The 15,089-nt window shown below is 46.3% G+C and overlaps 1 protein-coding gene across 1 annotated transcript; it reads left to right on the top strand.

The window, feature by feature from the left end:
* Positions 1–7,024: 7,024 nt before the first annotated feature.
* Positions 7,025–13,225, top strand: LOC130861815 (rano class II histocompatibility antigen, A beta chain-like). The gene is made up of 6 exons (XM_057751013.1): positions 7,025–7,139; positions 8,734–9,006; positions 10,494–10,775; positions 11,355–11,465; positions 11,845–11,868; positions 12,447–13,225. Exons 1-6 carry the CDS (start codon positions 7,049–7,051, stop codon positions 12,458–12,460), a joined length of 795 nt encoding a protein of 264 aa, XP_057606996.1. The 5' UTR covers positions 7,025–7,048; the 3' UTR covers positions 12,461–13,225.
* The last annotated feature ends 1,864 nt before the right edge of the window (positions 13,226–15,089 follow it).

The raw sequence follows: 15,089 nt of genomic DNA on the forward strand, positions 1-15,089 counted from the left end.
CTCCTGCTGGTTGCTGCTCTAGTGGCTGCCATTGCTTACATGTCACACAATGTCTTAGTTGGGGTTTCTGTGTCTTGCTGTGATAATGGTCAAAACAATCCTACACCAGTTTGGATTCAAAAGGGATATTTATTTTAGGGGAAACTTACAGAACACCGACAGCCAGGAAAGGAGTCTAATCGCTGGAGCAAGAGCTAGAACCAAGAGCTGGAACCAAGAGAGCGAGCTGAGGCTTGCCACTCTTTTTAAAAAGAGAAATAGACCACACCCCAGTGGGCTAGTATTTCAGCAGCTATTGGCTGAAGGTGCTCCCACAGCAATGAAACACTCTAACCAAAAGTCCATCATCAAAGGAAGTTAGAGCAGGAACCTAGAGGCAGGAGCTGAAGTAGGTGCAAGGAGGAACACTGCTTACTGGCCTGTTTCTCATGGCTTACTTCATCTGCTTTTTTATATACCTGTGGCTGCCAACACCCAAAATGGGCTGGGCCCTCCCACATCAATCATTAATAAAGAAAATGCCCCACCATCTTGCCTACAGATCAATCTTATTTTCTCAGTTAAGTTCCCTCCTCTCAGAAGACTCTAGCTTGTACCAGGTCAACAAGAACCTGGCCAACACATGTATTCTACTGCCCTCTTTTGTACCTTTGCCCCCTTTATCCAACAGCTCCTTTTCCTTTCTAGTGATCTCCCTAGCTTCATAATCTACCTACTACCTCCATATGTAAAAATTAAAATCTAGGATCCTCATATGAGAGAAAATCTGTGCCACTTGTTTTCCTGCATCTGGGTTATTTCATTTAATACAGTAATTCCCAGCTCTATCTATTTTCCTAACTTCATGATCTCAGTTTTCTTTATGGGTGAATATAATTCCATTTCTATGCACCATGTTTTCTTTGTCGTCCGTCTGTCACAATGGACATCTGGGCTGCTCCATTTCTTAGCTACTGAGAACAGTGCAGTGATAACCATGGTCTGTAGATATCTCTGTGGTAGGACTGGGTCCTCTCAGGTCACACCCAGGGGGCGGGAGGAGCTGGGCCACATTGTGGTTCTATTTTATTATATTTTGTTATTTATTTATTTTGTTTTTCAAGGCAGGGTTTTTCTGTCCCTGGCTGTCATGAGACTCACTCTGTACACTAGGCTGGCCTGGAACTCACAGAGATCTTCCTGCCTCTTCCTCTCGAGTTCTAGGATTAAAGGTGTGCGGTACCAAGCTAGGCTTCATAGTTGTATTTTTAGGATTTTGAAACTCTCCACACTGATTTCCATGGTGGCTTCACTGAGTTGCACATCTGCCCACAGTGAACACAGGTCCCTTCCTCTCCAGCATTCGCTGTCATTTGTTTTCTGGTTGGTGGCCGTGACCGGGGTGAGACGGGGTCTCAGGGCAGCTTTAATTTTTTTACTTCATGATGTCTCAGGCTGTTTAACACTTTTTCATATATTTGTTCGTCATTGTGTTTCTTCTTTTTAGAGTTCTTCCTCCAGAGCACTCTCTCACTTAGTGACTGGAAGACTTGAGGTTTTCTGGTGTTGAATTTTTGCAGGTTTTCATATTCTGGAGGCATTAACCATTGTCTGAAGGAAGTTGTCAAAGGCTTTGTTTTTGTTAACAACTATTTCTATGCATTTGTTGCTTTTGAGAAAACAGAAACATGAAGAAAACCACATTAATGTTCAAGCTACTACAAATGGCGCCCAGACATGGATAACTGAATCCACAGAAAGCCTGAGAAAGCTTGGGAAGAATAGAGTAAAGCATGTTTTCTTGGTAGCAGCAATTTCTTGGGTCTGCTCTGCTTGCTATAGGCAAGGAAGCGCTCTCATCTAAGAGAGGCTTCCTGACTCAGCTTTAGCTGCAAAACCCTGCAGCTCATTAAGAGGTCCTGCCACGAAACACTAAAATGGTGTTGATAAAAGCTGACTGCATGCTTTTCGGTTTTCAGCCATAGCAGGAAAAAAGTTGTGCTGTTTTAAAATGCTGGTGTTCTGGTCCATACTGCCAGGGCAAACTTTGACTCTTTCAGACAGGCAGGCCAATTGAGTGTGGTTTCTGAGTGCAATGCTGCAGCTTGCTTGCTGGCAGGGACCTTGAAACACCATAGAGTTGTGGCAATAAAAATGGCTACAGTTGATATCTCTGCCATGAGGACAAAAAGCTAAGGAATGGGCTGGATTCAGCCATCAAAGCCATGGCTTTAATCCTACCCATATTGCTCAGTAATTTAAAGGCTCATGTGGTCAGAAAAAGAGAGAGAGATACAGTAAAGAGAGATTCACAAACAAAGAAAACCTCTAAATGATTTACAGTGTGTTAAAAATATATGCAGGCTAAAAGTTAAAGTTCTTAAAGTAAAAAGAAAGAAAGAAAGAAAGAAAGAAAGGAAGGAAGGAAGGAAGGAAGGAAGGAAGAAAGAAAGAGAGTAGTTGGGTGTGGTGGTACACACCTTTAATTCCAACACTTGGGAGGCAGAGGTAGATTGACCTCTGTGACTTCAAGGTGTGGTAGCACACGCCTTTAATCCTAACGCCTGGAAGGCAGAGACAGACAGATCTCTGTGAGTTCAAGGTGTGGTAGCAAACACCTTTAATCCCAGCACTGAGGAGGCAGAGATGGACAGGCCTCTGAGAGTTCAAGGACAGCCTGGTCTACAGAGTTATTCCAGGATAAAGATATACAGAGAACTTGTCTCAAAAAGTAAAAGTAAAAATAAAAGAAATAGAGGTTAAAATAAAGCCACACAAAGATGGAAAATACACAGATTACCTTGATACTGTATGCTGTAGTAATAAGAGCGGCGGGGCTGTGTCCCCGGCACCCAGCCACCCGCATGGCTAGCTTATGCCCCGAAATAATTACACGGAAACTGTATTCTTTTAATCACTGCCTGGCCCATTAGTTCCAGTCTCTTATTGGCTAGCTCTTACATATTGATCTAACCCATTTCTAATATTCTGTGTAGCACAACGAGTTGGCTTACCAGGGAAGATCTTAACCTGCATCTGTCTGGAGTGGGAGAATCATGACGACTCCTGACTCGGCTTCTTTCTCCCAGCATTCTGTTCTGTTTACTCCGCCTACCTAATTTTTGTCCTATTAAAGGGGCCAAGGCAGTTTCTTTATTACTTAACCAATGAAACAACAGATAGAAAGATGACCCACCTCCATCAGTATGCTATTATGCTCTCTTTGAATTGTTTGAATGCTGGGGAATGAGCAACAGCTGCTAAAAGATATTTGTTTATAAATGATGCTGAACTAATCCAATATAGATATTTTGAAAATACCTTGACTTCAGAGTTTGGATCTAAGGATATGATACTTTGGAAAAGAGTTTCTTCTTTTGTTTTCACAGAAGATGAGACCTTGTGGATTGCTTCTATCCCAATATGGTATGATAGACCACGCACTCCTGAAGATTGCTGTGAACACCCTCAAAAAATTACTTCACTCAACTGCCGACTGAGATGAATCTAGCACACAGGTTATACCATGAAAGACCTGAATAACAGCACCCCCATTCAGCACGAAGCAGTTTGGGGAGAAATAACTGCACCCATATTCCCAAATATTGTTTATAAATGTTCTTTTACATTTAAAGGGGGATGTGATATAGATATGAATAATTTGCATTGGTATGGATTTTAAGGTCAATTTTGTTATATGTATATGTATTTCTGATCTTGATTAAGGTATTGTGATTGTGTAGTTCATTTAAAAATGTAATGTATATAGGTTGTTAATAATAATCATCAATAATAATCAAGCTTGTAGTCATGTTAGATTTTCTAGATATATAAAGATATATTTCAGTTAGATAGGCATTCTTAATATCTTTCAAGGACTGTAGAACGTGGCATTTTAAATGTTTTAATAATTTGGGGCTTTTCATGACAATGAGACACGTCTGCTCCTGGTAGCATCAATCTACTTCAAGAAGAAGATGGGCATCGAAGAGGCTCCTTATGGAGTTTGATAGCCATTTGGGCAAGAAACTGCTCTTGCCTGGACTGATGCATAAACTGGACACAGAGAACCCTCAGAGAGAGGACTGCTGAACTTGCCTAAAGGTGAAATGATCTTTCTGGGTTCCTGATTCATGAAAGAGTCTGCAAGACATTCTGCAGGACACAGCAGATAGTGACTGAACTGTCTTTGGAAATTCCTGTTTCATGGAAATGTCTGCTGGATACTATAGGCCTGAAGGCTGAAGATTGATGCCCCAATGGTACAGAGGAACTTTGGGTGACTGTCCAGGCAGCAAGATGTCTCTGTCATTTCTAGAGTTTGGAAGTTGCTTATTTCTTGTTTACTTAGGTAATATCATATCCTTCTGGAGTCTTTGATGGAGTTGAAGAATAGATAGATGGTTATAGTTTTCCATTGTTATGATAAAGATAAAATAGATATAAATATTGTAACTGTAATTCTTGCTTTATAACTGTTTTGCTATATGTAATTTTACTATGTTAAAGTTAAAGCCTTTCTTTTTTGTTTAAACAGAAAAAGGGGAAATGATGTAGGTGGGTCTTCTTTCTATTGGTTGCTTTCATTGGTTAATTAAAAAGAAACTGTTTGGCCTGATAGGTCAGAACATAGGTGGGTGGAATAGACAGAACAGAATGCTGGGAAGAAGGAAAGTGGGTTAATCGCCATGCCTCTCCTCTCTGGGCCAGATGGAATGGAGCCAGCCTCCAGGTCAGACTTGCTGAATCTTCCCTGGTAAGCCACCACCTTGTGGTGCTACACAGATTAGAAATGGGTTAAACAAGATGCGAGAGTTAGCCAAGAAGAGGCTAGATACAATGGGCCAGGCAGTGTTTAAATGAATACAGTTTGTATGTTGTTATTTTGGGTATAAAGCTAACCATGTGGGAGCTGGGCGGGACGAAAAGCAGGCCTTCCTGCAGCTCCTTCTACACCAAGCCACATCTGATGGAAAGTTTCCTGTTTAAGAACCTGGTGTTGCCGTCTCCTTTCTCTTTCCTTCTTTCTTTCCTTCCTCCCTCCCTCCCTCCCTCCCTCCCTCCCTCCCTCCCTCCCTCTCTCTCTCTCTCTCTCTCTCTCTCTCTCTCTCTTTCTTTCTTTCTTTCTTTCTTTCTTTCTTTCTTTCTTTCTTTCTTTCTTTCTTTGACGCAGGGTTTCTCTGTGTAGATCAGGCTGTCCTGGAACTCATTCTGTAGACTAGGGGAGCCTTGAACTCACAGAGATCATAGTCTCCGTAGTCTCCTTTCTCTACCTGAGAGAGGATGCTGCCCCACACCCCACATGGCTGAACCAGGGATGCTGTGTGATAGTCTGATTAGAACCCTGCAGAAGACTCTAGAAAAGACTGGGCTAGGATGAAGGAGCTGGCAGAAGGCCAAGGCATTGCCTTCCTAATGCAATCTTAGCCAATCAGAAAAAGATTCCTGGTGATGCTTTTGTTGCCAGATGAAAAACCTGTGTGAAGAGGCCCGGGAGAGCTGGAAATCCCCTGTGTGACAGACTTCCCTCACAGCCCAGGACAGAGCTGAGGCGCCTCCCCCTTAGAAAAGGAGCAGGAGAGGCAGAGCCATCAGCTTATGTGTGGAGGTCTGAGGTGGGGGTGAGGACACTGAGAGCATCCATCTCCAAGGTCCCCATATGACCATGTTTATTTGTCAACCATTCCACATCTAACATTGATGATCCCCTTTATGCTCCCTGTGTAGGCTGAGGAGATCTGTGTCCACCCTGAGCACCACAGCTGCTGGGAGCCCATGGCCGACCCTGTCTGGTTCTCTACATCAGTGTGGGCAGTGTGGACCCCAGCAGTGCTGCAGTTCACCTGCTCTGTGAGAGCCCACATGGGATGTTCTTGCTGCCCCGTCTCTACCTCTTTCCCTGGTCAAGTCTGCTTTTAGGTCCTGTCTCCTGTTTAACTAGGATCTAAAACGATAGAGATAGTGCCATTGAACAAGGGAGAGAGACTTAGTGTTTAGTCGCTGGTGTTTGCCAGGCACTGCTCCAGCTGACTGATAAGTAGACTCGGTAGCATGTGCTCAGACCTGGGCAGACAGGATTGGAAGCAGACATTGATGGCTGACACTCGGGCTGGCAAGTGTGGCAAGTCTGTGAGCATCCTTCCTGAAGCAGCTGCTCTAGGTCTTCGACTTCTTGTTGTTGAAATTAAAGGTGACTATGTCTGGAAGTCCTAAACAGTTATGGAGTTTTTCTTTGCTGACCTATTTCATGGTTGTGGAGGATTTAAACAGCAGAGGAATTCATAAGATCAAAGTTGGATTAATTAACTTCTCAAGGATTTTCACTGGAATCTCATGAATGCAATAGATTCCTGCATAAGAAAGATTCCTGAGTCAGCAGATCTGGGCCACACACTGACCTGCTATTTCCAACACACACACACACACACACACACACACACACACACACACACACACACGGCAATTCTCATTATTAACCTTGTCACATCACTCTTTACTGTGTGCACAGGAAGATCTAGGTTACAGTGCACAGAGCATGGTTTACATTTTACAAGAATTCCAAGATTAGAAAGAGGTTCAGTGACTTGTTGACTCCCAAGAACTCTGCTTCCTTACCTGAGGCTCCTCAGTGTCAGACATAACAGAGGATAATCTCTGCCCCTGATACATGGCTCCTCTTTAATTCTCCTACTAACTCCCAAGTATGAGAACAGCAGTTTTGAAATAACTATCCCGAAGTTGTGTAAACTTGACTCGCTTTCCTCTTTTGTCTCTTTAACCCCCCCCCCCAGGCAGTCTGCAGTTTGGACAGCTTTACCCTGTAACTGAGAGGAACTGTCACCTCAAATGTTCACCCAGTGGATTCCATGAAGATACAACCACACACAGCACAGAGAACCTTTGTAAACAATGTCTGCCCAGAGACTGGTGACACACTTCAGCTCTGGTGCTGATAGGTTCCTATCCTGGGATCAACCCAGTACTCATAGAGGTATCTACAGATATTTGCTCTCTGAAAGGGGCACAGCAGGTGTGATTCCTGGTGGCTGCCAATACCTTTTCCTTTGAGATGGCTGTGCAGGTCCCCAGCCTCCTCCTTGCAGCAGCTGCGGTGCTGATGGTGCAGAGCAGCCCGGGGGCCGAGGGCAGAGACTCCCCAAGTAAGTGCGGGGCAGGGCTCTCTGAGCCAACACTTTGGGGGTATGGTTCTGAGGGACCCTGGGGATGCTGGGATGTGGGGGGGGGCATGGTAAGATTCCGATTTTAAAACAGTCTCTTATCATAGATTTCCTTTATTTGAAAGAGAGGGTGAAGTTATATTCTTATTTCTATATTCTAGTATTGAAGTTAGGATCGTGCCTACTGCCCAGACTGAGGCTGGCATATTGAAGTAGGAGGAGACAGAGTTTAAATCTAATACCCAGGATAGGACAAAGGGAACAGGGGGATATAGTTGAGGAAACAGCAGGGTTGGCATAGCAGCCCCCCACCCTACCCCGGATACCCCCACACCCAGCTACTTGTCTGGAGGAAATGCTGGATCCCGAGATGGGGAAACGGGTCAGTGATGGTCTTGTAGTCCTGGTATTTGAGGACAGTTCCTGGTGTGGTGTGGAGGTTTAAGGGAGGCAAACTCTAGGCATCCAACCCTGAGAGAACCAGCAGACAGGAGTCTAAATTTCTTCAGCAAATGGAAGCTTGGGGACTCTGGGTTGGTAAATTGAATTTCCCAGAAAAAGTCAGGCACAGAATGGAAATCTGTGATACACACGGGAGACCCCTCAGTTCAGAGATAGGGGAGTGCTTTATCTACTTCATACAGAGCCCCCGCCCCACGAATGCCTGTGCGTAGTTTAACTTCTCTGGTTATTTTTGAGGTGCTCCGTTCTGTGGGTTCCCGGACAGCCTGGTTTACAAAGTGAGTTCCGGGACAGCCAGGGCAGTCACACAGAGAAACCCTGTCCAGAAAACCAAACCAAACCAAAAGATCCTCTGCTGAGTCACTGTCCAAGCAGGGCAGGGCCCAGAGGTCACCTGTCTTCCAGCTGGGGCTCTCTGAGAATAAATGCCCCCTAGGGTCGGGGAAGTCAGGACCCTTTGCACCTAGGAGAGAATCTCACGTGGTTGTTGTGGTATTTTTCTTTCCTAGTTCATTGAGAATTTCGTACAGTGTATTTTGATCACATTCATCCCCACTTCAAAACTCTACCCAGACCCTCTCTACCCCACCCAACTTTGAATGTTCCCATTAAAGAATTTTTGTTGTTGTTTTCTTTTCTTTTTTCTAAACAGGGTTTCTCTATGTAGCTTTGCAATCTGTCCTGGAACTCACTCTGTAGACCAGGCTGGCCAAGAACTCACAGAGATCCGCCTGCCTCTGCCTCCAGAGTGCTGGGATTAAAGTTGTGTGTCACCACCGCTTGGCAAAAAAAAAAAAAAAAAAAAAAAAAAAAGAGGGCCATTGGTGCTTCCTGGAATATTCTTGTCAGGAAGAGCCAGTCGCTCGACTGAACTCTTCTTTACTCAGAAGGAAGCTTCTGTTAGTTACTGTCTGGGAGCCCCGTGGAGACCGGGTTCACTCAGAGTCCCGACCCCTCTAAAGCCGGGCGGGGTCCCTTTCCGACCACGACTCCCGAGGCTCCGAGATCCCTGGAGACCGCATTGTCCCAGCCTGAAGCCCGCGCGGGGTCAGATCGCGGGCTCCGGGGTCTCCGCTGCCCGCGCCGCCCCAGGGCTGACCGCGTCCGTCCGCAGGGGATTTCGTGTTCCAGTTCAAGGGCCTGTGCTACTACACCAACGGGACGCAGCGCATGCGGGGTGTGACCAGGTACATCTACAACCGGGAGGAGTTCGTGCGCTACGACAGCGACGTGGGCAAGTTCATCGCGGTGACCGAGCTGGGGCGGCCGGACGCCGAGGACTGGAACAGCCAGAAGGAGCTCCTGGAGCGGGCGCGGGCCGAGGCAGACACGGTGTGCAGACACAACTACGAGGAGACGGAGGTCCCCACGGCCCTGAGGCGGCGTGGTGAGCGCAGGGAGGGTCCGCGGGAGGCGGCGGCCATTAGGGGCGTGGGCCTGAGGGGACACCGCAGCCAGGGTTCCCAGCGGGAGGAGCTGCCACAGCCTCCTCCCTGTTTACCTAGCACCTCCCCAGGGTCTCCCTCCCTTCTCACCTTTGCCCTTTGACCTGTGCGGCCCACCCAGCGCCAACCCAGGGAAGTTAAACAAGGGAAAGGCCATGATCCTGTAATGTGTTTTAACTTTTGGTGCAGAGTAGTTATTCGCCGCTAATCTGTTTCCCTGATTGCCCTTTTGAGGACAAGGTTGTGTTGTGAGGCTGTTTGCTCCTTGGCGCTGACCTGAAGCCTTTTCTGTTATATTTTCTCTGAAGTAGACTGTGTTGACTTGGACCATACTAAAAGTTTGTGATACAAAATCTGAGGGGAAAGTACTAAAAACGAGAGAAGAGGCCTCATCATTGGAGCCCTGAGGTTGGAGTTACAGACAGTAAAGAGAATGATGCTGGGGACTGAACCAACATCTTGCAAGAGCAGCAAGTGTCCTAACTGCCAACTTGGGGAGAGGACCTCTGCACTTTACCATGCCCACCCTAGAACTAGCAGTTACTTTAAGGGGTCCTGGCTCCATTTTATGGGGGAACTGCCCTATCCTGGATGAAGCCGTTGCTATGTCTGTTACTTTAACTCCTCTCGAGGACAGTGCTGGGATGCTCTCTGAAGCTTTCACTTAAGCTGAATTCCCCTAGACATCGCCTTCCTTAGTGCATTTCCTCTTCAGCACACTCCCTGACACTCTGAGAGCCCCTTGGAGGCATGTTAAAGAAGCATCGTGTCCAGATTTACTATTGTATATTACAACTATATGAACTGTTAACTCAAAGTTGCTTATGCTTTTCGGGTGACCTTGTTATTCAACTGAAAGAGTCCATCATTGTTTGGTCCCATTGGGAGTTAATTCCTCCCAGCAAGGGAATCCAGTCAAGGCAACAGTAATTAACGCACTGGACTGTGGGAAAAAAGGGAGGGGGGGGGATGAGAGAACATACTATGTCCTCAATTCATGAAACACATTAAACATGTACACTGTTTTCACCCAGAATGGATAAAGAAAATGCAGGGAGATGACTTCTGGGGTAGCGGGCACGGTGTATATATAAAGTCAGTCATGAAAGATGTCTGTGCAGTTGTGCATGTCAGTCTTAGCAGATGAAGGAAGTAATGTACTGGAGTTATTTTTGAAGATTTTTTTTTCTTCAAAAATGGTAGACTTGAAGAAATCACAATCATTTTCTTTTGCCTTAATACATTTCATGTAATGTAAGAGCAGGGCTGCTCACTCTTCTTTTCCTAGTGACTGCTAAGTTTATATTTGTGGAGTTTGTCTTCATTCAATATTAGAGCTAAGGCCCAGGCATTCCCATCTGCCTCTTCCCCATGGGGCCCCTCTACGTGCCCCCATCTCACTCACCGTCTTTTCTCCTCTGTTCCCCAGAGCAGCCCAAGGTGACCATCTCCCTGTCCAGGAAGGAGGTCCTCAACCACCACAACAGGCTGGTCTGCTCGGTGACCGATTTCTACCCAGCCCAGATCAAAGTGCGCTGGTTCCGGAATGGCCAGGAGCAGACGGAGGGAGTTGAGTCCACACAGCTTATTAAGAACGGGGACTGGACCTACCAGATCCTGGTCATGCTGGAGATGACCCCTGAGCGGGGAGACGTCTACACCTGCCACGTGGAGCACCCCAGCCTGCAGAGTCCCATCACCGTGGAGTGGAGTAAGGGAAACTGTTTTCTTCCTCTGTGGGCCCCACATGACATGGGTTCCTTGCTGTTGTTACCCCGTCCCTATGCTGACACCACCCTATCCCTCCAATGCCACCCACTCCCGTCTCATGTCCTGTATAGTCTGATTCCACTACTGAGTTGAGAGCTACAGGAAACAAGATCTCTTGCCTCATAGTAAGGGCACCAGGAGAACCCAGACCTCATTGTCTTTCCCGACAGTAGTTCTGGGAGATCACTGCATACACTGGGAGCTCGTCCCTAACATCCAGAGGAATCAGCAGTGATAACTAGTGCCTGGGTGTTTTGGCCCAACATATGTCTGTGTGGTGCAAACATCCACTTAGCCTCTCCCTCTCACAGCTGTCTTCTAGATCTCTTATCTGGCGACCCCTATCCATTCCCCTGACCACTGTGTTCAGATCTTCTGGCTCATCCTTACCCTGGATAGGGTCAGAGCAAAGACCGGGTCCTCCCAGCTACTTCACCTTTTGCAACTCAGGTGGACTTTAGGCTCTCAGAGCTGTTGGGATGTGTGGGGACAAAGCTGACACCCAGGCTCTGCTCCCCAGGTGCACAGTCTGAGTCTGCCCAGAGCAAGATGCTAAGCGGCATTGGGGGCTTTGTGCTGGGGCTCATCTTCCTCGGGCTGGGCCTTTTCGTCCGTCACAGGAGTCAGAAGGGTGAGGACCCTGGGGACACTGGGGGTGGTGGGCTGTGCTGAGGGGAGGAGTTGGGCTGGGGTGGGAGGACACAGGAGATCCTGGGAGGAGACACTGGAATCTGATTTTACTGGTTGTGTGACTGTACCACAGAACTACAGTGGAGTTCATCCTGGGGCTTCTGTCGTTGTCCACCATTGCCTTACTGACTCCTTTCCAGAAGTTTCTACCACTGAGGGAGCATGGGCCTTGCTTTTCCCTCCTTCTGGTGGCAGCTTCTTCCATTGGGGAATGTTCAGGGTCTTAGTGCACACAGATGCATTTCCTGTTGCCTCTTGGGCTACATGAGAGAGCCCCTGTTTTTAATATCAAGAACTCTCTCTATGATTTCCTTTTATAGGACCCCGTGGACCTCCCGCAACAGGTAATAATTTAGCTCTTATCTGGGGGTGATGAGGCAGGGGCATGGGTATAAGGGAAGGGCATGAGACAGGTGTACCTGACACAGTTCTAGTTCATAGCCTGTCTCTGCTGTGGGGTAAGAGTGTCACACCCAGGGCCTATAGAAGTTCCAGAGGTTGTTCCTGAGCAGGGGTTTGCCATCATCACTTGACTGGTGTCTTGAGTGAAGCCTGAGCCATGTCTTGAGGTTAGAAACAAAGATGTTGCCTGCTCTGTGCCCCACACTAGAGACCATGATTATGGGCATTTTTAGTGGTGGGAAGAGACCAACGGTCCTGTAGAGGAGACCGATCCTTCTGGTTTACCTAAAAGATCAGATCCTTCATATTCCCTGGGGGTGGTGGCTTCTCTTCCACCTCCCACACGTTTGTGTCCTGTGAGCTCTGTGCCCCCTTTAGCTGTCTTCATCTCTGCACAGGTGACCGGGAAGGTGGTGGCAGGGCCTGGACACAGCTCTCTTTGTCTAACTCAGCAGAATCCAGGAGGAGAGTCAGGTATCTCCAGGACCTTTGGTGACCACCCCCTCTCTCTGTCTCACAGGGCTCCTACAGTGATCCATGAGAATGTTTTGACTGAGTTTGCTGTAAGATCTGCATATCCCTGCCTTCAGTTCCTGCCTGTGCCAGCCTGCCTGTCCCTCTCTGATTCATAGTTTAGCATGGGGGCAGTGTACCCACCTGCTCAGTTGTTGTGATTCCCTGACTCCCCAAGGCTCTATCTTTGGCTCTGCTCTTGGGCTGATTCCAGAGACCATTGTGTACTGCAGCACCATCTACTCAGACCCCAGGCCTTCAGTTTCCACTGTCCCAAGGGACTGCTGAAGAGATGCGCTGAAAACATTTGCCTCCTTTCCATAATTAAACACAATTATGAATTATGTATCCTGAACCTCCGTAACTGAGCAGGGGTGCGTGGGAGTGGTGTGGAACAAGGTGATGGAGCCAAACTGGCTGGAAGTACAGGTTTCTGCTACAAAGGTGATCGGAAGTATCCTGGGCTTAGACTTTTGCTCTTCAGTGTCCTGTTCTCACATCATCCCAGCCTCTTCTGGGTTGGTGAGGACAGTGCAACTAAACATGGTGGAATTGTTGGGGGACAGATGCCGTGACCTCTGACCACTGGTGTTCCAAATGTGTCCTGTGGAGTCACATTGATTGGGGCTCACTTTCATTTTTCAAAGATCACAGTCAACAATAACAGTAATTTTTGTAGCTGCAAATGATAAGCATCCAACTTAATCTTATCTTATTGATGTTGTAAGGAAGCTGGGTTGGTTTCAGAAGTGGCTAGATAGATATTGTTGATGAGAGTCATCTTTCCTCAACTGTCACCTCTACTTCTTCCTTCACTGCATCTCCTTGTCCCTGTACATGTCTCTATGATGTACTCTCTCCATCTCTGTCTCTTCTTCTGCTCTTGTCTGTTTTACTGACTAGAGACTTTTCTCTCCATTTTCTCTTTTGTCTTTTCTCTCTGTTATTTTTACATCTCTCTTATTACTATTAATCCCACCAAATGAGAATAAAAACCATTACTCAATTTTTTAAAAGTTGATTATGCAAAACTTTATTTTCTGCCAGACAGGACTGTCTCCCTAAAGTGGGGTTTGAAAGAACAGCATTGAACACAGGAGAAGGTGGGGTTTATATAGCTCCCAAACTGCAAGGCTAGAGTTTTCAAGGGTTGGAGGACTTTTAGGAGGAATTTTGATTATACAGGAACTTGGCAGAATATCTCAAAATATTTTGCAGAACATCTTATCAGAATGAACGTTAGGCTATAGGGTGTGGAAGATGTCAAATTCTAGGAAGTGGGTCAAGACACAGTCAAACCCAAGTTTAACAGAAAACAGGAATGAACTTATTTTGACCTTGTAACAAGATGGTGTCTAATCTTAAAATGGAGTCAGGCTGGTCCATAATTACCTCAAATCTTTCCTCTCTGTGTATTTCTAACTATATACATTGGTATGTCTACCAAAGTTTTGACAATCTTAGGGAAATCCTTACTTTCCACTCCTAGGCAACATATACAATGTTGAAAAACATTATCACATCCACAAGGAGGCAAACAGCTGGCATTGTGTTCATCCCCCTTATTAAGGAAATGAATCTCTAGAGCCTCAGCATGGATGTAGTTATATCAGCCTCATGGGGCACCTGGAGCTCCAGAGTTCCTCAGGGTGGGGTAAGGAGTGTAGTGTGGAGCTGCGGGCCTGCTTTTCGTCCTGCCCGGCTCCTGCATGGCTAGCTTTACACCAGAAATAACAACACACAAATTGTATTCATTTAAACACTGCTTGGCCCATTTCTATTCATGAGTGTAGCACCCCAAGGTGCAGATTCTAGCCTATGTCCATCCTGGGTCGGAGCTTCATCGCATCTGCCCCAGAGAGGAGAGCTATCGAGTCTGCCCGGGAGAGGGGAGCATGGCGTCTGAGCTCACTTCCTCTTCCTCCCAGCATTCTGTTTTGTTTACTCCACCCACCTATGTTCTAACCTATGAGGGCCAAGCAGTTTCTTTATTATTTAAACAATGACCTTCCTCCATCATTTTCCCTTTTTCTGTTTAAACAAAAAAAAAGGAAGGCTTTAACTTTAACATAGCAAAATTACATATAACAAAACAGTTATCAAGTAAAAATTACAATATTTACATCTATTTTATCTTTATCATAGCTAAGGAAAACTATAACTATAACTAACTATTCTTCAACTCCATCAAAGACTCCAGAAAGATACAGTATTACCTAAGCAAACAAGAAATAAGCAACTTTCAAACTCTAGAAATGACAGAGACATCTCGCTGCCTTGACAGTCACCCAAAGTTTCTCTGTACCATTGGGGCATCCATCTTCGGCCTACAGGCCCATAGTTTCCAGCAGACATTTCCACGAAATAGGAAATTTCAAAGGCAGTTCAGTCACTATCTGCTGTGTCCTGCAGAATGTATCGCAGACTCCTTCATGAATCAGGAACCCCAAAAGAAAATCTCACATTTAGGCAAGTTCAGCAGTCCTCTTTCTGCGGGTTCTCTGTGTCCAGTTTATACAATAGTCTAGGCAAGAGCAGTTTCTTGCCCAAATGGCTATCAACTCCATAAGGATCCTCTTCGATGCCCATCTTCCTCTTGAAGTAGATTGGTGCTGCCAGGAGCAGATGTGTCTCATTGTCATGAAAAACC

The sequence above is a fragment of the Chionomys nivalis genome, chromosome 19 (genome assembly GCF_950005125.1).
Source record: "Chionomys nivalis chromosome 19, mChiNiv1.1, whole genome shotgun sequence".
NCBI lineage: Eukaryota > Metazoa > Chordata > Mammalia > Rodentia > Cricetidae > Chionomys > Chionomys nivalis.

What these genes read in the sequence shown, in the direction of transcription:
- LOC130861815 (XM_057751013.1), top strand. Translation starts at nt 7,049, where the DNA reads ATGGCTGTGCAGGTCCCCAGCCTCCTCCTTGCAGCAGCTGCGGTGCTG. An exon ending in TCCCATCACCGTGGAGTGGA is followed by an intron (nt 10,776 to 11,354) that starts GTAAGGGAAACT and finishes TCTGCTCCCCAG; the next exon opens with GTGCACAGTCTGAGTCTGCC. An exon ending in CCGTCACAGGAGTCAGAAGG is followed by an intron (nt 11,466 to 11,844) that starts GTGAGGACCCTG and finishes TTCCTTTTATAG; the next exon opens with GACCCCGTGGACCTCCCGCA.